General features: G+C 45.9%; 1 protein-coding gene and 1 long non-coding RNA gene across 2 annotated transcripts in view; one reads left to right on the forward strand and one right to left on the reverse strand.

The window, feature by feature from the left end:
* Positions 1–23388, reverse strand: part of ITIH5 (inter-alpha-trypsin inhibitor heavy chain 5) — an 80366-nt gene extending 56978 nt beyond the window's left edge. Inside the window, exons 1-2 of the mRNA XM_011283573.3 lie at positions 23196–23388; positions 14342–14386 (exon numbers count right to left, since the gene is read on the reverse strand). Coding sequence (XP_011281875.2) covers positions 14342–14386; positions 23196–23285 — 135 coding nt within the window. The 5' untranslated portion in view covers positions 23286–23388. The remainder of the gene's footprint in view (positions 1–14341; positions 14387–23195) is intronic.
* Positions 14352–16576, forward strand: LOC123386433. Its single transcript, XR_006600282.1, has 3 exons — positions 14352–14918; positions 16223–16294; positions 16378–16576. It is a non-coding gene; the product is annotated as an uncharacterized LOC123386433 (long non-coding RNA).

The following is a 23388-nucleotide window of genomic DNA, read 5'->3' on the forward strand; positions in this document are numbered from 1 at the left end:
TTTGCGAGTTCGAGCCCCGCGTCGGGCTCTGGGGCTGACAGCTCGGAGCCTGGAGCCTGCTTCGGATTCTGTGTCTCCCTCTCCCTCTGCCCCTCCCCTGCTCACGCTCTGACTCTCTCTGTCTTTCACCAATAAATAAACGTTAAAAAAAAAAAAGAAGTGAACACAGTTAGGATTTCCAATTTAACAGAGAATATACATGGCTTAACTAGTCCAAAAAGTAGCGGAATTTCAGAAATGAAGTATATACTGTTATCCACATTTAGATCACATTGACAGGATCATGAAGTGATGAAAACGTCAGAGGCTACCTAAAAAAATTCTCATATTTTCAAGTTAAAATCAATATCCTGCTTTCCTCCTGAGACGACAATCACACGACTGCAAAAGTGGGAATCGATACCGAGCTCAAGAAAGTATTGGGGGAATGAGAACCCAGAAAAAGGAAAGTGTAGGCTAATTAAATTTGTCCCCAAAGTCTCTGATGAGAGCGCTCGCTACACGGAGATTGAAAAGCTGGTTAAACTTGTCGGCGTATTTCTAGCCTTCCCAGCAGCGCTCCATCTGACCACAGCTGGAGCCGAAGAGGTTAAGGAAACATGAATGGGGAAAGTCGGCCGGTGGCAGAGTGGTTCTCTAACTCTAAGAACTGGCTGAGCAACTCCCAGGCATGTTATGGACTCTGTGTTTGAGTCTCCCCCAACCACCCCCACCCTGCAGATTCATGTGGTGAAGCCCTACCCCCCAATATGATGGTACCTGGGGATGTGGCCTTTGGGTGTGATTTGGTTAGATGAGGTCACGAGGACCTTCACGATGGGGTTAGCCACGGGAGGGTCCGCTCTCACTCTCCACGCGTACACCGAGAAAAGACTGTGTGAATGAGAACGTGGCCGCCTACGAGCGAGGAAGAGAGTCCTCCCCAGGAAATGAACCCTGACAGATACCGATCTTAGACTTTCCAGCCTCCAGAACAGCGAGAAAATAAATTTCTGTTGTTTAACACCAGTCTATGGCATTTTGTAATGGCAGCCCAAGCGGACCAAGACAAGAAGACATCATCTCATGATAGGCTTGGACACACATGCGAAGCAGGCGTTTTTTATTCCCATTTCATACTGGAGAGGAAGTCAAGCCTGCGAGTCGACCAACTGGCTCACCAGGCATTAATGGAAATGAGACTTGAACTCCACCCCGCCTGCTTCAGGCACCACCATGATGCGAGGCTGCCTCTCTGGATGGGTCTTTCTATCTCTGTGTGCTCAAACCCCAGCACGGTCCTCAGTATGCAGCGGGCTGGCAATAAATGCTGAATGGAGCCAGGTTACTCTGCCAGGATCCTACTTTCCCCTACCGGCATCGTCCTGCCCAGTCGATGTGGACTTCAACCTTCCTCTGCTCTCTCGATTGCTTTCCAGAGCTGAGCTAGTTTTCAAAATAAATACAAGATGATGGCCTGCTGATATCAAAGCATGTTGCCCCGTGAGAGACAAGGATAATCTTTAACCCCATTTCAAAAGAGTTTCACAGAGTGTTGTTCTGTTTAAACGTATTTAAAGGGCATGCCCTTCACAGCAAACCATCCAAAGCTGGAGAGGTATTCCGTATGATATGTTAGAGAGGTAAGACTTTGCACTCTGAAACAAAGCACATTTGAGAACACCCACGAACACCCACGAGATGGGGTGCTGCATGGAACAGAGCCACACAGCGGCCTGGCCAGAATGGGTGAATACTGGGTGCAGAGGTCAAGGGGTTATTCGTCCTTGTGGCTGAACTTCGGGTCCTGGTGACATACAAGGGTCAAAACAAATGGCACGAGGTGCAGGAAAGATGTTACGAGAGCGTGTAGCTGTCTTAGAAAAGCAGAAAAAGATAAACATATAGGTTCAGTGTAGTGATCATCAGGTAGAGAAAGAACTCTAAACATACTTGAAACATTCTTCCCCTGCAAGAGGAAAAGAAGTTCTCCGACCTGGTCTGAGAAGGAATGACATCAAAGCAGTGGTTCTCAAAGTGTGGTCCCAGAACTACCAACATTAGCATCGCCTGGAAACTGATTAAAAATGCAGAATCTCAAACTCCGTCCCAAACTTGCGGAATAGGAAACATAGGGGACGGAGCCAGAAACCTGTATTTTTTTTTTAATTTTTTTTTTTTAACGTTTATTTATTTTTGGGACAGAGAGACAGAGCATGAACGGGGGAGGGGCAGAGAGAGGGGGAGACACAGAATCGGAAACAGGCTCCAGGCTCTGAGCCATCAGCCCAGAGCCTGACGCGGGGCTCGAACTCACGGACCGCGAGATCGTGACCTGGCTGAAGTCGGACGCTTAACCGACTGCGCCACCCAGGCGCCCCAGAAACCTGTATTTTGACAAGCCTTCCAAGTGGTCTGATGGTCGAGTCTGAAACCACTGTTTTAAAGTAATAGGAAGAAGTGGACCTCTTCATATATTTCCTCATCTATAAGAGGGCCTGAATAAGTCACTAAAATTACACTCGCCTCTGACATCCAAGAATCTGAGGCAAAGCTAACTTGAGGAACAGGGACATGTGGGTGGCTCACTGGGTTAAGCGTCTGCCTGTGGCTCAGATCATGATGTCAGGGTTCGTAGGTTCCAGCCCCGCACTGGGCTCTCAGCTGTCGGCACACAGCCCGCTTCAGATCCTCTGTCCCCTCTCTCTCTGCTTCGCCCCCACTGCGCTCTCTTTCAAAAATAAATAAACATTTAAAAAAATCTTGAAAAATAATGGTGATACTCAAAAATAATAAAGTAAGGAATAAAACACTGAGTTTTAGGAAACCATTCCTGAACTTAGAAATACTTGATTGTAAATGGTCTTCATGAAAATTTAGTCTCTTGGGGCACCTGGGTGGCTCAGGCAGTTGAGTGTCCGACTTTGGCTTAGGTCGTGATCTCACAGTCCATGAGTTTGAGCCCCGTGTCGGGCTCTGTGCTGACACCTCAGAGTCTGGAGCCTGCTTGGGATTCTGTGTCTCCCTCTCTCTCTGCCCCTTCCCCACTCATGCTCTGTCTCTCTCTGTCTCTCAAAAATGAATAAGGTTAAACAAAAAAAAATTTTTTTTAAAACAAAAAATTTAGTCTCTTTAGGACACTATTGCTCTCTCCTCAAGTGATCTGGATTAAAAAGAGATTCTAGGGGCGCCTGGGTGGCGCAGTCGGTTAAGTGTCCGACTTCAGCCAGGTCACGATCTCACGGTCCGGGAGTTCGAGCCCGCGTCGGGCTCTGGGCTGATGGCTCAGAGCCTGGAGCCTGTTTCCGATTCTGTGTCTCCCTCTCTCTCTGCCCCTCCCCTGTTCATGCTCTGTCTCTCTCTGTCCCCAAAATAAATAAACGTTGACAAAAAAATTAAAAAAAAAAAAAAGAGATTCTAGATGTGGTTTAACCAAATGCTTCTGTTAACATATACCATGTTTCAGTAAAGACAACGTGAATTAGGCTGGGGAAGGTATTAATGACGATGAACCTAAGAGCACAATAACCTGCTGGGTTTTCTCCTAATGAAAATTTGTATCTTCTCCTCTTTCCAAAATGGAATTTGTCTTATCCAAGATAAATTAAACCGTAAATTGAGAAGCAGCGTCTTACTTTGATTTAGGTTTCCCTGGAAATAGGTTTTCTTCCTAAACAGTCCATGTTTCAACATATTCTTTGATCTCCAATATCCTCATATTCTCATACAAGTGAATTTGTGAAGAGTCTAAAATCCCACTGCACACAGCTCTAATTTCTACAGATGCACTGGGTAAAGGAACCAATGTTAAAAAAAAATCCTGTGAACTCAGAAAATTCTAGCTCTCATTCTCCACTTTATTTGAAATGTAAACTAGGGGTGCCTGCGTGGCTCAGTCGGTTGAGCGTCCCTCTCCTGGTTTCAGCTCAGGTCATGATCTCACGGTTCATGGGTTCAAGCCCCACACTGGGCTCTGCACTGATGGCATAGAGGCTGCTTGAGATTCTCTCTCTCTCTCTCTCTCTCTCTCTCTCTCTCTCTGCCCCTGCCCCACTCTATCTCTCTATCCCTCAAATAAATAAAAACTTTTTAAAAAAGTTGACAAAAAATTTCAACATTAAAAAAAATGTAAACTAGTTTTTAAAAAAGTCTCAAGTAACATCTGTACATGGTAAAAACTTCAAATTACACAGAAAATAAAAGGAAACACAATGGTCTCCCTCCCACCCTGGATCTACAGTTCTGTTCCCCAGAAGCAATACTTAGATTAACAGTTTCTTGGTGTATCCTTCCATAAATACAGGCTGTATTGATTTGCTTTAATTTCACTTAATGATACAGTGTATTCATCTTTCTGTATCTGTGCATGTTCCAATTATCTAATGCTGCACATCCGACCACTCTAAAACTTAGTGGTTTAATAGCGACCATGGCATTTTCTCCTGTGGTTTCTGTGGTCAGGAATTCTAGAAAGGCTTGGCCGGTGGGGGCGGGGGCAGTCAGAAGGTGGCTGGGGCCGAAACAATGGGCCCCTGAAGCAGCTCGGGGCCGAATGGCATCTGTCTCGTGTCGTCCCAGGGCCCCTCTATGTGATCCTTCCACGTGATCAAGTTCAGACCACCTCACACGTCAGTCAGGCCGATGGCATGGTAGCTAGAGGCTTCATGAGTGCGCATTTCCCAACATCAAGGTGGAAGCGACATCCCCTCCTTTGCCCTCACCCTGAAAGTCACGTGGCATCGTTTCCACCATACTCTACTGGGCAAACGAGTCACAAAGGTATGTTCTATTTGAAAGGGAGAGAGCCCAGACCCAATCTCAATGGGAGGAGTGGAGTCTCAAAGTGCCACTATCTTTGAAAAATGCAATCTGCCACGTCCAGAACGATCACCCTCATTCTGTTAACAGTTGCACAGTATTTTCTTTTTTACTGATGCACTATATTTTATTTTATTCTTAAATTTATTTGAGAGAGAGACAGTACACACATGAGTGAGGGAGGGACAGAGAGAGAGAATCCCAAGCAGGCTCCACACTATCAGCACAGAGCCTGATGCGGGGCTCAATCTCACGAATCATGAGATCACAACCTGAGCCAAAATCAAGGGTTGAACGCTTAACTGACTGAGCCACTCAGGCACCCCGAGATGCACTACGTTTTAGTTAACCAGCCCCTATTTTATCCATCAGCCCTTTATAATTATTTTTCATGATTGTTTGAAATGCTCATGCCTTCAGATGGCCCTGCCCTCTGATTCATCAATACCGGGGGTCAGCAAACTATGGCAGGCAGGCAGGCCACAGGGGTTTTGTACATAAAGTCTTATTTGAACATAAATTCGTTTACATCCATTCATCTGCATACCGTCTGGAGCTATTTTCACGCTACGGTGTAGAGCAGTTACGCAGTCACGTATCTGTGACACGTTACAGCCTTACTTACAAAGCCTGGAGTACCTCCTACCTACTCCTTTAAGTAAAAGTTTGCTGCTGCCTGGTCTGCACTATTTAAAAAAAATTGTTTAACATTTGTTTATTTTTGAGAAGAGAGAAACAGAGCATGAGCGGGGGAGGAGAGAGAAAGAGGGAGACACAGAATCTGAAACAGGCTCCAGGCTCTGAGCCTGGCTCTGCTGAGGCGTCAGCACAGAGCCCGACGTGGGGCTCAAACTCACAGACCGCGAGATCATGACCTGAGCCGAAGTCGGATGCTTAACCAAATGAGCCACCCAGGCGCCCCTGGTCTGCACTATTTAAAACAGGTAAAGCCCTGATAACAGTCATTTACATACCTTTACTGATTGGCGTGTTTTAGGAAGAAATCTTAAATTATACAGACCACACTTTTATTTGACTTGCACAATATTTTAAAATTTTTCACGTAGGTGACAACATTTAAAAATTAGGGGCGCCTGGGTGGCTCAGTGGGTTGAGCATCCGACTTTGGCTCAGGTCATGATCTTGCTGTTCCTGAGTTCAAGCTCCCTGTTGGACTCTGTGCTGACGGCTCAGAGCCTGGAGCCTGCTTCGGGTTCCGTGTCTCCCTCTCTCTCCCTGCCCCTCCCCTGCTCACGCTCTGTCTCTCTCTCTCAAAAATGAATAAACTTAAAAAAAATTTTAAAAACTGGAAAGTTCACATAAAAATCCAGAACTCTCACATCTCTTGGAACAGACGCTGGGGCAACTCTGGATGTACATTCCCCCATGACCGTGACTAACAGTGGCTGTGGCTTTAGATCAGACCCAAATCCCATAGTCCCGGCTCCCCACGCCTACTGACTCACGGACGCTGGCCCTGAGTAGCCACGTTCGCTGTGTTTTTACTAGAAGTGTTCTTATTCCAAGCCTGTTTTGCTCGCTAGTCTCCTCTGTTCTACTAGATTAAAAATGGCCACAACTTGTACATCTATGTTGAGAGTGCCATTTTTCACAACAGCCAACATGTGGAAATTACCCAAGTGTGCACTGGCCGACGGAGAGAGAAACAAAATGTGCTTTATGCACACGATGGCGTATTACTCAAAAAAAAAGGAAAGAAATCCTGCCACACGCTACAACACGGATTAATTTTGACAGCACTATGCTAAGTGAAATCAGCCGCAGAAGGACGAATCTTGTGTGGTTCGCTTGTATGAATTACGTGCAGCCACCAAAGTCACCGAGACAGAAAGGAGGAAGGCAGTTTCCAGGGGCTGGGAGGAGGGGGAACGGGGAGTTTTACGCGAAGGGTACAGAGTTTCGGTTCTGCAAAATGAAAAGAGTTCTGGAAATGGACGGTGGAGCTGTACGATGCGTGAATATACTTCATACCGCCGCACCGTCCACTTTATAATGGTTTAGAAGTTAAATTTTACGTGATGTGTATTTTAATACAGTAACAACAAAATGTTAAAGATTTCCTGACGGCCCAAATTCTTGGCTTTTCTTGCCATTGAGAGGTGCGTTTTAATTCATTTATCTTTTGATTCTGGGTCTTAGTGGCTTGTTTCACTTACAGAACACACACCAGAAGCGATGTTCTGGGACTCTGAGGCCAGGCCACAGAGCAGCCTCGCCGCTTGGACGCAGGTGTTCCAGAACTCTCCTCTCGGCCCTGAGTCACCAGGTCGGACGGAGCCCGTCACGCCGGAAAGGCCGGGCGTGACCACTGCAGGCGACAGGAGCAGCCAAGGCCAACTGCTGCCCAGGGGTCCAGCGGCCAAGGACACAAACCCTCCGGCTCGGCCCACCTGCCAGCTGAGTGGCCGCCATTGACATCGCTCGGCCAACGGAATCATCAGGCTGAGCTCTGCCTCAGTCCCTGCCCCACAAACAGTACGACAGAGTGATTGCTGCTTTAAGCCACTGGGTTTGGGGAAGATCTTTACGCAGCAATAGAAGCTGAGCACCCGATCGCTACGCATTTTTTTTGTTTTCTTTTGTGAACTTGTGCCTATTAGAAACACCCCTGAGGGGCACCTGGGTGGCTCAGTTGGTTGGGCGACTGACTTCAGCTCGGGTATGATCTCACAGTTTGTGGGTTCGAGCCCCACGTCAGGCTCTGTGCTGACAGCTCAGAGCCTGGAGCCTATTTCAGATTCTGTGTCTCCCCCTCTCTCTGCCCCTCCCCTCCTCACGCTCTGTGTCTCTCTCTCAATAATAAATAAACATTAAAAAATAAAAAAAAAAAAGAAACACCCCTGAAACCCTACTGGAGAAAGTCACCATATAAATTATAAACACAAAATATAAAGAGTAAGAGTCCAGCCCCCTCGCCTGACCAACGTAGGCCAAAATGGTTTCCTTGCCTCGAGTCACACGAGGAGGAGGCCATCAATCCAGCACGAGAGCCGGGAGCCCCTGGCTTCTGATCCCGCCTCTTTCGCGAAAGGACCGAGAGGCAGCCCGGCCATTCGGGGCTTTCCACGGCCACCACCCTCAGATGGCCACTGCAACCCAGCACTCCAGACACGTACTAAATATCAGTTTTTGCGGCTGATTCAAAAGTGACCTGGGAACCTCCCCTCACCGTCTGTTACGGGGTAAACACTTAAGACGGAACATTGAGTCGAATCCGTTCTGCACTGCTTTCACATCCCGGCATTTTCCAAACGTTAGCAACCCGCCGCTTAACTCTTGCACGTCAAAGTAGAGTCGTAGTTGGGAAAAGAATTTAGGAAGTGTGCAGCTTAGGGAAACAAAGGTTACGGATGAGCTGCGGGCCTTTCCGCGTGAAATCCGGCTCCTCCGCGGACAATCCTTGCCCAGCACGGTTCTGAAAATAATTTAAAATTTTCTTCACTTGGTACACCGGAGACTATTTATCATGCTGATTTGTCCTTATTCGTAGTGTCAATTATCATTTCATGAAACTGAAAATGTGACATTGGAAGACACCTCACAAAACACAAAGCCTAACTATTATGGTATTTCTGTTTTGCCTCAAATTAAGATTATGGATGTGGTAGAAATTTTCCACAATATTACATCAGAAATAGGAGGCATAGTTTATGGGCCCAAGAGACAGATTGAGAAAAGTTTCAAGAAGCTATTTTAGTTTGACTGCTTCTGCCCAGTTACTATTTTCCCACAGAGGCCCCCACTGTTACGCCTCGTGGCCCTTGCCCCACCGGACAGCACCCTCCGTCTACAACGTACGGGAACCTGTTATGTGCAGGCCTACCCCCGCCCCCAGGCTGCTCACGCCTTCCCCTGTCCCAACTAGACAGGACACACGTGCAGAACAGGAACTGTGACTTCGTCCTCGTGCTTGCGTTTTCTTCCCCATAGCTCTCAGCATAAAGTAAAACTCAAAAACATTTGTGAAACTGAATTTTTGAATCTTGACAATTAAAGAAAAATATATATTACCCCCCCCCCAAAAAAAAAAGAAATGGTAACTAACTAGAATTTGTTAATCACTACCATAGATTAAATTCCATGAAGGACCGAGAAGGTCTATTACACACGGTTCCTTCTCTCGGGGCACTTATGACCCCATTGGGAAGAAAGTGCAAAAAACATAAAGAAACATAGGGAGATGCGTAGAGACGTGCGTTTCACTCATTGGCTGGAAGACCTGCCAGAGTTCAGAAGAAAGAACAATCGGTGAGATCTGTAAAAGTAAGAAAAGGGTTTTTTTTTAATTTTTTTTTTAATGTTTATTTATTTTGGGGACAGAGAGAGACAGAGCATGAACGGGGGAGGGGCAGAGAGAGAGGGAGACACAGAATCGGAAACAGGCTCCAGGCTCCGAGCCATCAGCCCAGAGCCCGACGCGGGGCTCGAACTCACGGACCGTGAGATCGTGACCTGAGCTGAAGTCGGACGCTTCACCGACTGCGCCACCCGGGCGCCCCAAGAAAAGGTTCTAAAATAGACGTAGAGTTGGTATGTGGTGAAAGAGAACAAAAGGAACATTCTGAAAACACAAGACACGGAAGCGGGAATGAACCTTAGCTCGTTCCTGGAACAAAGAACAGAGCAGTTCAATCCGAAAGGGGGGCACAGTGTGAGGAGAATCCTGGACGGTCAGGAAACAAGAGCCCAAAGCCACGCACGGAACTCGGAATGGCAGAGCTTCACGAAAATGTGTCAGGAAAGGAAGGATGTGAAACAGTTGCTTCGGTTCTTCCCAGTGCACGGTTCCTAAAAATCCAACGTGCTTTCCATATCGATATTTAACTCATTATTTTATTTGGGGATGTCAACTGGAAAAGAGGAGGCAAAATCCAAGTCTTCCTGTGACAAAACAGCTTCACTATTTTTCTTACAAAGGCTAAACTACTGGAAAAGCAGTTTGAGGCAGGGAGTGTCTTAATGAGCTGCTCGAGGGACCAACGTCTTGCGTGTGACTCATGTGAGCCACTTAAAATCAAGCCACCCAGAGGATGTCCCGAATTACCCAAGATGCCATCTGGAAATGTAACGGTGCAGTGTTTGTGACAGCATCTTCCAGCACCAGGACTCTTCCCAGATTAACCTTTTGTTGTTTTATTCTGGTCTAACAGTTCTCCAGTGACCGTCAGGAGAAACGATTCTGGAGACGGCAGAGAACCTTAGAAGTCATGCAACTCGGCCCCCCCTCACTTTGTAAAGGAGAAGGCTGGTGCTGGGCAGCTGGCGGACTCTGGGTCCGCAGATCGGTACTGACCCTTCACGTCTCTCCTTTCTGAGAAGAGCAACACAGCCCATGTTGTCACTGCATGAAGCAGAAGACTTCCACACAAGGCGCCTCCCTGAGGGCCGTATTTGCACCCGGGCGAGACAATTTTATCCCTCTGTAAACAGAGAGCGGCATCAGCTCCCGTTGCCTGTTTGTGGCAACGGGTTCTACTTAGCAACATTTCATTATGCTTAGAGGAAAGGAAACATAAAAACGCAACTGTCATCTTCATGTAGGAAAAAAAAAAAGTGCACCTCCTAACAAAAGATAAACCGTGACGGCTGGAGTCGGGACAAAGGAGACAGACACACACCTAACTAACCCTTAGTGACGTTAACAACCCCCAGGACCATGCTCCCTGTGCACGGACTGTATTTTCTATCTTCCTGATGCTCTGGCATTTGGGGCCTTGCTCCTGGAGAGAATGTCCCTCCCAGGGCAAGCTAATTCCTAGAGACAGCAAACTCCCCTTGTGTGAGCCTACCTTCCATACACAAGCAGCCAGCCCAGAGCCCGCACCCAGCCACCTCCTTCATCAGGCTTTCGCACGCCAAGCCGATACTGCCCTATCCCCAGGTCACCCCAGGGCCAGGTACCAGATAGCTAGAGACCATCACGGGGCCTCCCGTTCCTAGGGATCTGGGAGCATAAACTCCTTCCTTCGTGGTGACCACTTCCAGGTCTCCGCGTCTCACCACATCTGCTTAAAACAAACCCCAACTGCAAATCTGAAGAAGATGCCAAGCCACGGTCCTGCCCCTGGGAGGTTAAACGATGGCAGTGAAAAGCAGGCCAGCGTCTGTTAGGGGCCACGGATCTGCGGACACAAAGATACCCCTGCTTCTTAAAATATCATTTTTCTCTGTGTATGTGTTGCCAGAGGGAGTCATGAAAAGGGCATCTAATTAATTCAGAAGAAAATCAAGCAAATCCTTGTGATTCAGGAGCTGGCAGTGATGGGAGAACAGCAGCTGTTGCCACCCACACTCCATTCATTGGTCAAGGAACATTCACAGACCTTCAGATTACTGTGGTATGGCTAGAGCATAAAATAGAAGACGCATGGGGTAAACTGAGGCTAAAGAGGCAGGCCACAGCCAGATCACACAGGGCCTTACATGTCTTTGGAGTTTATCCTATAGACAACGTGGAGTCACCAAACACATCTGCAAAAGAGAGTGAGGGATCAAGTCAGCCGCTGGAAAGATCATTCTGGGACCAGCTGGAGGTATAAACCAAGTTCATTTTAAACAGGCATGATGCATGTGAAATTAAGACTTTTAAAATTCTTAAGAGATTTTTAAGAAAATCCAAGGGATTACATAAATATTCTAAGTCTAGGGGTCAAGAAAATCTTGGAAACCAAGGATGAAAACTCAGCTATTTTATTTTTTTTAATTTTTTTTTCAATGTTTATTTATTTTTGGGACAGAGAAAGACAGAGCATGAACGGGGGAGGGGCAGAGAGAGAGAGGGAGACACAGAATCGGAAATAGGCTCCAGGCTCTGAGCCATCAGCCCAGAGCCCGACGTGGGGCTCGAACTCACAGACCGCAAGATCGTGACCTGGCTGAAGTCGGTTAAGACTGCGCCACCCAGGCGCCCCAAAAAACTCAGCTATTTTAAAAAAAGATAAACTTAGTTTTTACTAACAGACTGAAAACTTTTATACGGAAAACACAGCATAAACAAAGTTAATCGACAAACGAGGCATTTAGGGGGGAATTCTTCCAATTCAGAAGACAGACTAGCTCTGGCATAGAAAGATCTCCATCATACCAACGACTAGGGGATAAAAAACACAACAGAAAGAGGTACAAGACACACACACCCCCACTTCACAAAAGAACCACTCTAAATGGCCAATAAATGTACAGAAAAAAGTCTACATTCACAAGTAGTCACGCAAATGCTAAAGGAACAATGAGACAAACAGCGTGTATCTAAGAGACTGACAAGTCAAAAAGTAACACACATCTGCTGGCAGAAGTGTGTGTGCTGATCGATGCAGATAGAAATGGAATTCATACAGACAGTACTAAGGGCACGAGCATTCGAAAGCAGTCCAGCGACATCCACCCATATGTAAAATGCCCATGCACTTTGATCCAACAATCCTATTGAAAATCTAGCCGTAGAATAAAAAGCACCCACATAACAGAATAAAGAAAAGGTTTTTTACAGCATTTTTTCCAAGGACAAAAAACTGGAGAGAAATCTAAGGCTCATCCATAGCAGAATGCTTCGTAAGTTACGGTGTGCCCACGACATGGAATATTTTTCACCATCGAAAAGAACGGATACGGTTAGGCCAAGCGAAATACTGTGGCTTGAGAGGAGTAAGAAATGGAAAAAAAGAGACGTAGTTGAGAAGGCAGGGTGCCGTGTTAGGGAAGAGCACACACAGATGCCAGACATGGGCCTCAAATCCCGGCTCTGCCCCACCTCCCCAAACGCGTGGGTCTTGGGTGAGTTACTCAGTCCCTCTGAGTCTCTGCTTCGTCATCTCTGATGTCTCAAAGAACGGGACAAGAGCGACTGAGTTCTGACACGTGGAGGCACACAGTTAGCTCTCGGTCACCATTAGCCATCATCATATGATCCCGCTGTTTGAAAGCATTGGTCAGAAATCTCCTATCTGCAAGTGTCTGTTTCCCCCATCTTCTCTGGCGCGTTCTTTTTCTCAGTGGCACCTGTCATCTTCTCCATTACTCATACACTTGTCATTTATTTATTCACTTTGTCTTTTTTTTGTCTATCCCTACCCCACCTTAGAATTCAAGCTCTGTGAAAGACAGGGGCCTCTGTCTGTCTTGTTCATTGCTGTATTCCCAGTGTCTACAGTGGTGCAGGGTAGATAGTAAGCATTCAAAAAAATGCTTACCCTCTTAGTTGGAATGAACGTATGCATGGATGTGTGCATGAATGAATGAATATGTGTACAGGTCTCACTAGGAGACTACTGTCCATGAGCCTCTGCTATTTCTGCACATTTTTCAAGCAGGGGCACTAGCTACCTTTGTTTTGAACCGTCTTTTCAAGGATGTTTGGACAGTGAACAGATTTGGAAGAGGGAGTTGGTATCTCCTCCCAGAGCAAAGGGGAAGCTGGATTAAGATCTAGAACAATAAAGAGAACGTGCCCCTCAAGGGACAAAGATCAGGCAGGTTTAGTCCTCATAAGAGAGTCCGGTTCCCCAAGTGCAGAGCTCCTCCCGTGTGTAGGTACCGTCAGGCCCTCTCCGTGTGACCATATGGGAACCGCGCCCGGGAACGGTACAGATTCTGACTGTCACAACACCGCTACTCTGTGAGCAACGATCACCCTCTGTCTCTGACCCGGGAGTCTCCTGTACTCTGCCAGCATCCATGCAATGGCACCAAACTAACTCCTTGGCCTGTAAACCGGGGAAAATCCAGACTCCTCACAATTCTGGATAAACAATGTTTATGTTCATCGTCTATCTGTCTATAATCACGCAAACATGGAGACAAACTTGGGAGGATCAGGAGAAGGAAGGGGGAGGAAGCCAAGCAAAGAATAACAAGAACACAACGCCCCAGTCCGGCAAAGATGGGAATGATTGTGACGGCGGTCGTGCTAAAGCTAGAACTGACTCACACAGCACCAAAGTGTAGAGAGGCCCTGGATAGATGCCTACCCACTGAGGACCTGTTGCAGAATCCACATCCCAGAGCCGGGAGGTGTGCCCCCACATCCCAATATGGCCCTGCACCCGCAGTGGTAAGAAAGAACCGAGTCTGGGTCAAGTAAGCTCTTAGGGTTCCTGATCACGTGCCCAAATTCCAACCTGAGAGCCCCAACATGCGCCGAGAGCCGTGCTCAGCTGCATCACAGGAAGCTGCCACCTACAAATGTGACTTCTTGGCTTTAGCTGTTTACTTCACAACAAAGCCTTTATTTCTTGTGTAAGAAAGCCATTAAATGTGTAGGTTAATTTAAGTTTTGTTTCTTTTTTTTAAAGGCTCTGAAACCCCAAACTTTGTCCTCAGAGCCCTACTGAAATAATCAGGTCTCTTTCCGGAAAGAAAAGTTCACTTGCAGAAAGGCTTGTAAAAGCTAGGCTGTTTCATGTCAGGATTCTTCTACATGCAACTTTACAAGCTTTGGAAAAGCTGCCAGCAGAGCCAGGGCCTGGTTCAAAACACGCAGAACAGGAGGGGACGGACGTCGAAGATGCACCATGAGTATACGTACCAGCCTCTGCAACAGTCTGACCTGCCTCGGTCCCCTGAATCCAACCTGTAAGAAGAAAAAAGCCATGAAATAGGCTTGTGAGGCCATTCTGAAATGAATTACCTGAGGGGGGTTAAAACCGATCCAAACCTACAAAGGGATTATCCATCCTGAAAAGCAGATTGAAAATTAATTAATTACTCACCCTGAAATTAAGATTGGACCCTTAATTAAGTCACTGCCAGGCCAGAACTAGAATTCATCCCCCAGAGTCCTGGTTGACTGCTTGACCCATGATGTCACTACCTCCTCACCTGAGAGTTCTTCTATCTGTTACAACAATAAGTATGAAATCATAAAAAGAAAGAATTCATCAGAATGTCTGTGCTCTGTTTCACTGTATTCCTGGCTTGAAGATAAAGCTCTTTTTGTCTATTACAATGAGTAAATGTATTCAGTTCTACTCTGATGGGCTCAATTATTCAACTCAAAACTTGAGGAAACTCTGCAAGCAAAACCGAATTTACCTTGAATTTTCTTACTGTATTTTTTCTGGTTTCACCATACTTTCTCACATGTGGAAGAGGGGCATGAGAAGGTGATAAAATCCTCATTAAAAATTGTGTTAATTAATCAGCCACTCTGGACTAATTTAAAAGTCTTATTAGCTGCTTGTTGAACATCATTCATAGCAAATCACTGCTTAAATAAAGTGTTAACGACAACTGCTGTAATAAATCATCCTTTCTAGAGGACAATTTGATAATGTAGATCAAAAGCTTGAAAAATATGCCTAGACTTTATGAGTATCTTTTTTTTAACAGCTCTACAATGTGTAATTTACAAATATAACTCATTCACTTAAAGTGCACGGTTTAGGTTTTTTTTTTTAGTATATTCAGAGTTGTACATCCATCACCACCATCAATTTAGAACATTTTTATTATGTCAAAAAGAAACCCTGCACCCCTTAGCTGTCACCTCCAACCACTAATCTACTTGGTCCCTGTGGGCTTGCCCATTCTGAACGTTTCACAGGAATGGACTCATACGATACACAGTCTTTTATGACTGGCTTTTTTCACTTAGCGTCATCTTTTCAAGGTCATCCCTGTTTTCTTTTAATTGTTTTAATGTTTTATTTATTTTTGAAAGAGAGAGGGGGAGAGACACACAGAGTACAAGTCGGGGAGGGGCAGACAGGGAGACACAGAATCCAAAGCAGGCTCCAGGCTCTGAGCTGTCAACACAGAGCCCGACATGGGCTCGAACTCACGAGAGATCATGACCTGAGTCGAAGTTGGACGCCCAATCGACTGAGCCACCCAGGTGCCCCAAGGCCATTCCTGTTGTAGCATTTATTAGTACTTTATTCCTTTTTGTGTCCAGATAATATTCCTTTGTATGGATAGACCACATTTTGAGTATCTGTTCGCCAGGTGACAGACATTCAGGTTATTTCCACTTTTTGGCTATTGTGAATAATGCTAAATTTACATAAACATTCACACGCAAGTCTTTGTGTTGGACATAGATAGCCAGGAGGGGAGTGCCTGGGCCATACCGTAAATTTCAGTTCGACTTTTTAAGAAATTGCCAAACTGTTTTCCAAAGTGTCTGCAACATTTTTACATTCACACCAGTAGGCATGTTTTTTTGATTTAGAAACCCTACTTAACAGAAAAGTCCCATGAGAGAAAACAAATAACAGAAAAAAAATAGGAAAATTCTTTGCAACTTTTAAAACAATTGCTAATAATTAGAAATAGCCTAAAATAGTCTTAAAAAGAGGTCTGGTTAAGTATATTATGATACACAGATCAATTAGAATACAGCTACAGAAAATAATGATGTGTATCCATACATCAATAAATGTTCATGTTACTGAATCTTTATCTGCAGAAGTACTGCGTTTCCTCGGTCCCTGTGGGGAGACAGGGCCATGTGACGAGCTATTGCCAAGAAGTTATGAATGTAAGTAACATTTGTCACTTCTGGGTTAAGTGATTTAATTACAGTGGACCATCCTACAGAACTGCTTTTTCTTTCTGGTACAGGAAACAGCAGTGTTGGAAATGGCAGTGGCTCCATCGAGCCCAAGTTCCCAGTGGCCCCCACCAACCCAGGACAGACGAGCAGTACAAGCAAGGAATAAATGTTTGGTATCTAAGACACTGAGATTTTTAAGACATCGTCACCACAGAGTGACCTAGCCTATCCTGATTAATAAATCCATGACGCGTTTTAAGTGATTAAATCTGGTAACAAAACATCACATCTAACATGATCTCGTTGTGTGTAAGTCACGTGTTTGTATGTGTAGAATGTATACCGAAATGTAATGGCTGTTACCTGTGGGTGGCTGAACTCTTTTTCTTTATACTTCCCCGTATTATCTCCCATTTTGACAATTTCACGTTTTACTTCCGAAACAGGAAAAAAAAAAATGCAATAAAGATATTTCCATTTAGGAAACTAAAATCATAACAGTAACTGTTTTAATCCCTATCCTCTCCTGATCTCCCCTGAAAAAAACAATAATATATATGTGTGTGTGTGTGTATATATATATATATATATATATGCTATTATAAATTATCATTATAAGCCATTATAGAGCCTCCTACTCTACAGAGCATGGAACAGAAGAAATACCACAGGATTTAGGTTGACACCCACCACCCTGACTCCAAATGAGAACCAAAGAATTAGTAGGATGATACTGATTTCTCTTTCTACAATGAGGGGTGATGTCTGAGCCACTCTCCAAGGGAAGCTTTCTGGGCAAGGTCTCCACCAGTTCTGCAGGTTCATCTCAGGTCTTTCCCTTCCTCAAACTGTGGAATAGGCTGGGGACCGCTTAACATAGCGCTGGTCAGAGGGAAAGCCCAGCCCCTCCCAGGTATTATGATCTGTGATTGATCTCAAGTATTTTCTTTGAAGTTCCCTCCTCTGTAAAATAAGTTCTCCAAGAAAATAAACAAGCTTTAAGGAGAACAAGAGAAGTTGGTTTTTCATTTTTGAGATGACTATCTTATGTCTCAGGGGATCGCTATGGCAACACTTCAGTCCAAGTTTAAACGAGATTGAACCAGAATCAAAACTTCCCGGTACAGACAGACTCCTGGTGCCAGCTAGGATCGGCTCTGGAAATCACACCAATGTCATCAGCATTGTTTTTAGTTAGGGATTCCTGATCCCTCTTATTGTTCAAGTGCTTCCCTGGGAGTGGGGTTCAAGAACAGATATGTAACTGACTCCAGCTCACTGTCAAGGGCTGCCACGAACAGTAATCTCAAGAGCTTGGGGCTCCAAATCACAGACTTGCCAGAGAGCTCCAAAAAGATTCTTTGCTCCTACGGAGCTGAGCTTCCTTCTCAAGCATCAGAACAGAAGATTTCCAGGCCACAATATTTACTGAGAAACATAAGCCAGGATCCTTGCCATCGAGGACCATACCATATAACCTGAAAGAAAGAACTGTGCTCATGACAACTTAACAGACAGGGTCGTTGTTGTAAGTTACAAAGGAAACGGAAAAAAGTCGAGTTTGCTAGGCTGCAAGTAACGATGAGAAGTTTTACGATGAAGGTACGCTTGAACCAGCCAGGTAGGGGTTTGGGGAGTGGATGAAAGGACAGGAGAAATGGACGGAGAATCAGGTTCAACAGGAACTATGCTGAGAAACAGCTTCAGAGATCCACCACTGCCTCTCCAATATGTATGGACCAAGCAGCACTCACTACCAGGAGGTGGGGGTAGGTGAAGATTTCCTTTGTGCAAAGAATATAGTACTAACAGTCACGGCTCTGGAGTCTAGAATCCCCCATCTACGTCATCAGTTAGTCTAGCTCTAGTAAGATGGCAGGCACGGCTTAAATGTTCACCATTTGACTAAGGACTGTATTTGATCCCCAAGATTTATCATAGTGTTGGATCACGATTAGAAGAGAAGAGAAATGCCCTTAGAGCATTCCAAGAAGTCCATAAATGGGAAGAGCATGGGAGGAGAGGAAAACGCAAAACCCAATTCTAACCAGGGTGAAAGACACTCAGAATATGTAGGACACAGACATTCCCTCTTGGCATGGATGTTTTAATGACCCAGGATGACTGAAGAGAGACGTGAAGACAGAGTTCATTCCCTCTACTCTTCCATTTGAGCTCTATCACTGGGTCTGTGACCCCAGGTCCCATAACAGATCCAAAGGACACTGCATTTGGGCTAACCTCAGCCACACCGCCATCAAGGGACTGAAGTCGTGAGTTCCTACAGGGCTCTGGGCTAGGAACCGACCTACCAGGTGGCCCGCGTCCCCTGAGGATGTCTGCAATCCTGAAACCAAGATCCAGGAACTCAGAAGTCAGTGCCTCAGAGATCTGTTACAGGGCCTGAAACAAAACGTACTTGGAAAGGCACTGGAGTCACCATCTGTCACCTGGGCTGAGAACAATTCGTGTAGGTAACTCTGAATGACTCACACAGAAGTTTCACTCCTTCGGAGTAATGTTGCTACAGGCTGCTCAGCTATTTGCAATTCAGGATGCCTATAATCTCAGCCGTGGAAGAAGACACTTTAGTTTGGGGTTACAACTCCAAACCATTTCCAGGTAGGTTTAAAAAAAAAAAAAAAAAAAAAAAAAAAAACGGCCACTGGCCTTAGGCAAGTCACTGTTTCTTTTCTTCACCTGTGAAAAACAAGGGAAATGGACTTTGCCTCTAGGCAAATAAGGAGGGGATTCAGGAGCCCCCCCCCCCCACCACAAAAAGCTCAGGTCTCCATCCGCGGCCCCACCTTCTTAAATGGAGCCAGTCCCTCGTTAGCAACAGAGAACTTGCTGGGGTCTCCGAACCAAACCCTGAAAACACGGGAGGCCAGATCGCTTTCTGTGGAGCATCCAAGGTTTGGGAAGAGTGCTGGTTAGGAAAATGACCAGGTTCTCTATACATCCCTATCCTCCCTCCCCCTCCCACTCAAGGAAACGAGAGATGGCTGGTTCGGGAGCGAGTAAATCTCTGGACTCTCTCCCACAATAACCTCCTTCTGGTTCAGCCTGACGACTCCAATTCTCCAATCACACCTGTGCACATCAAGGAGACGGTACAGAGTGGCCTGGAGCTCACAAAATCTTTTATGGACTTTACTTGTTAAAGAGTTAAGTACAAAAACAAGAATAAAAAAATTTGTCGTCTCGATTCTTGATTTGTGTTTCTGAATGCAAAGGTTTGGTTGCTAGCGACAGATTATAAAAAATTAACACTCCCAGAAATTCTCAATTCGGGGAATCAGAGCATCCCCACACTCGATGTGGTCACCACAAGCCTATACTCAACACCATCCCTATTCCAGGAGCCACAAATAAAAATCACATTGAAACAAATTCTATTAGGTTATAAATATGAAAGTGGCTTTGCCTTTGGAGGAGTCCTTGAAAGCCTGGCTTTGGCACTCAGCACACCTGGGTTCTACCCCGGGCTCTGCACGTATCACTTGGGTATGTCACTTCCTCTGGGCGGATTCCCATGGTTCTCCTGGAAAGTACGCACACGGAGACTTTCCTTGCGGTGCTAAGTCAGAGATTCAACCAGGCCGTCCAAAGACAATAAAAGTGGCTCATTTTACTTTAGTGCTTACTGAATGCATGCACTTTGCCTGGATTAACCCACTTAATCCTCACAATAATCATAAGAGCAGAACTGGGTTTATTATTTTACTATTACTTAGAGGCTAGTAAAACGTAAGCTTCAGAACCTCTAGCTTGTACAGTCTTAACAATAGGAGACACCCGCGGCGTTTGCCAGCCTATAAAAATGAGGCATTTGTTGTGATTTATCATCCTAAATAAATGTTCACTTTAGCACCTAATTTGGTGGTCATAATTTGATATACTTTTTCTTTAAGAGGGCCCTGCCAATTATGTAAACTTTATTTGCCTCTAAAAATGTAAAACTTTAATTGCAGATGAGAGTAATGATCCTACTTGGCAGATGATGAAACTGAGATCCAGAGAGGTTAAGTCACTTGCCCAAGTACACACAGCCAGTTAGTGCTGAGAATGCACATTGGAACCCAGGCAGTCTGGCTCGGAGTGCTCTTACCCATATCCTTTACTGCTTCTTATGTTTACACAGAGCCACTAGCAAACTCTCTGGGACATTCTGAACATGCAATAATTAGTCGCTTTCATTATTTTGTACATGAAAAACTGCTTTTGTAATAAGAGGAATACAGTCCTATCCTGATTTAAAGAAGCCATATCAGTTTGAAACTTGGGAAACAGATACATCTGTAACAGGCTGACTTTATACTAGAGACTTCCTTTTTAACATTAATTTCCTGGAAGGTTCTTCTAAAGCCGTATTATTCTAAGTGTGGTCCACGGATCATCTGTATCAGGATCCCCTGAGCCCCACCCCAAACCTAATGGATCTAAATGGATGGGAGTGGGGGCTCAGGAGTCTGCGTAGTTAATGAGCTCCTGAGCTCTATTTGCACACCAGCGTGTGAAGACCACTGCTGATAGCCCTCCCCGCTATGGGTAACAAATGGGGCAGAGGGCCGGAGGGGAGAAAGGAGCTTGAATTTAAGGTGTCATTAGTGATATTGACAAATGAAGGTAATTAACAAGTAGCAGTTGCAATGCAAGGGAAGGGGTCATGTTCATGTAAGTTGAAATTTACATAAAATTCACATATTCATTTACATTTAACAATTAAGTTTGTATGTAACTTTGAAGACCATAATTATGGGGAATAAGCACCAACTACACGCCCACGTGCTGTTGTTTTAAGTATGTTAATTCTTTCAATCTTCAAACTTCTTTTAATTAAGTAATTTCATCATTTTCACTCTCGAGATGGGTAAATAGAGACTCCCAGACAGACAGTAAGTAACTCTCCAGTATGTGCAGAGCCAGGATTTGGACCCAGAAAATCTGGTTCTGGAGCCTGTGTTCTTAAATCCCACATCACACACACACACACACACACACACACACACACACACACACACCTTTTAATAGAGATAAAAAGGTAAAATTGCAAACTTTCATAGAACTTCGTATCCTGCAGTTTCGTCTGAGTTAGTCATTTTCAAGATGAATAAATAGTGCTGTGGTTTGAGGCAGCAAGAATCCCTAAAAGGGGCAAAGCCATGTCAGTCTGTGCAGAAAGGTCTAGAGTGCTAAGCCCACTTGCTCCGGCAGATGCTGGCATTTCCATCCCTCCTCCTAACTCATAAATATAATCCTTGTTTCAGTTTCTCCCACACTTTCCTCCCTCCACCCCCCCCCCACAAAAGTTTCAAGCTCTTTACCCCAAATTCCTTCCCTCTGCGCTTCAGCCGTCCAAGCCCAGCAGCAGGAGCTAATGTAAATGCGGACACCAGGCCAGGCACTTGAGGCGTATTAACTGTGCAATCTTTTACACCCTAGTAGTGCCCACATTTTAAAGAATTGGAAGTTGAAGCCCCCAGTGACTTGCCCAGGACCACAGAGCCGGCAAGTGACAGGACCAGGAATCAAACCCAGGCAGCCTGACACCAAGCCCGTGCCCTTAACCACTTTGCTAACACGTCTACCATTTATTGAGTGCCCACTGCATACCAGATCCCTTGCACAAACTAGCCGCTGAATCCTTACAAGCATACTCGAGAGGAGGTGTATTCTCTGCTGCGACCAAGCAGAAAGCAAGGCCCAGAAAGATTACACAGCCTGTCCAGGCCACACAACTGTAAAGGGCTAAGTGAAGGCCAGATTTTCTTTTCTGGATCCAAAGCCTGCACTTTCCCCACTCCACCTCTCCCCCTCCTGGAATTTTTACTGGTTCCTCCTCCTGCCTGACAAGCCTACAAGAGAAGGATCGCCTAGTTTATTTTGCAGAAATCACATCCACGTGCAGACTCAACCAGAGAGTAACCACCTTCCAGATCTGCTCTTCAAACCACAGTGCTGGAAAAGGAAGAGGACAAGTGAGCCTACTTATCTCCTGTTCCCATCGTGTGAAACACGCTTTAAGCTACACAATTTCAAAATAATTTAAATGAGGCGTGTGTGAACAGCACCCAGAGATGCAGGTAAGCACTGCCTGCTTTAACTGGGGCACAGCCACTTCCCCCATGAGGTCTTCAGGCTGATATCTGTCTCAGTTCGTCGTATGTTTTTCAATAGGCTTTGCTGTTCCTCAGACATGGCATTGAGCGTTCATACATGTAGGACTTAACCACCTGTGAGGTTAGGCCTTTTGAAACACGAACTCCTGGCAGACGCACAGAATATTAACTAGGGGAAGTGAGCCTTGGGTTCTGGTCCTCCCTGTCAGGCCACCTTTAAACGGCTAACCCACTGATAGGAACCTGATGGGAAACGTGGTACCCTGGCTTTCAGATGGGGAAAGTGGAGGGTTCTGGGAGTTTGGAATTTCTCCTAGATTGTGCTTTTTCCCTGAACAATGAGGAACGACGGTAGTTAACACACTACCCCCTACATGCATCTTGAGGAAGAAACTTTGCAATTAACTGGGGGCTCTCTCTCAACAATGAACATCACGCAACAAACTACGAGAAATCCGCGCAGATAACGGGAGCCAAGATGTGGTTGTGCAGGACTTTCAAGTCCCAGACACAATTCTGCAGGAAGTTCACCCTCCGGGCGATCGCCAAGAGTGACCAATAGAGGGGGAAGCGCAGGAGAAGACTGGGGAACGGAGAGCAGAAGGGGGTACGATGTGACAGGAGGTGGAGGTGATCCCTCCCTTCCTCGCGTCCAGGACCCATCCGAGGGCGTCTGTCCAACAGCCACGCGCCACGAGAAGCCGGTGGGAAGGGACGGCAGCCCGCGCCCGGAGCCATCCCTAGGTCCTCCCGCCTCTACTTACTTGCTCCGAAGTGTCATCCCGGGGCCAGGCCTCTCCCAGCGACCCCGCGCAGAGCGGCAGCCCCAAGCACAGCCCCAGCAGCAGGAGCATGGCGGGGGCTAAGGCGCGGCGGCAGGGACCAGGCGGGACGCGCTCAAGGGACCGCTCCCGGGCTCGGCGGCTGCAGAGGCGCTCGGCCCCGCCTCCGCGCCCC

The sequence above is a fragment of the Felis catus genome, chromosome B4 (genome assembly GCF_018350175.1).
Source record: "Felis catus isolate Fca126 chromosome B4, F.catus_Fca126_mat1.0, whole genome shotgun sequence".
NCBI classification, from domain to species: Eukaryota; Metazoa; Chordata; class Mammalia; order Carnivora; family Felidae; genus Felis; species Felis catus.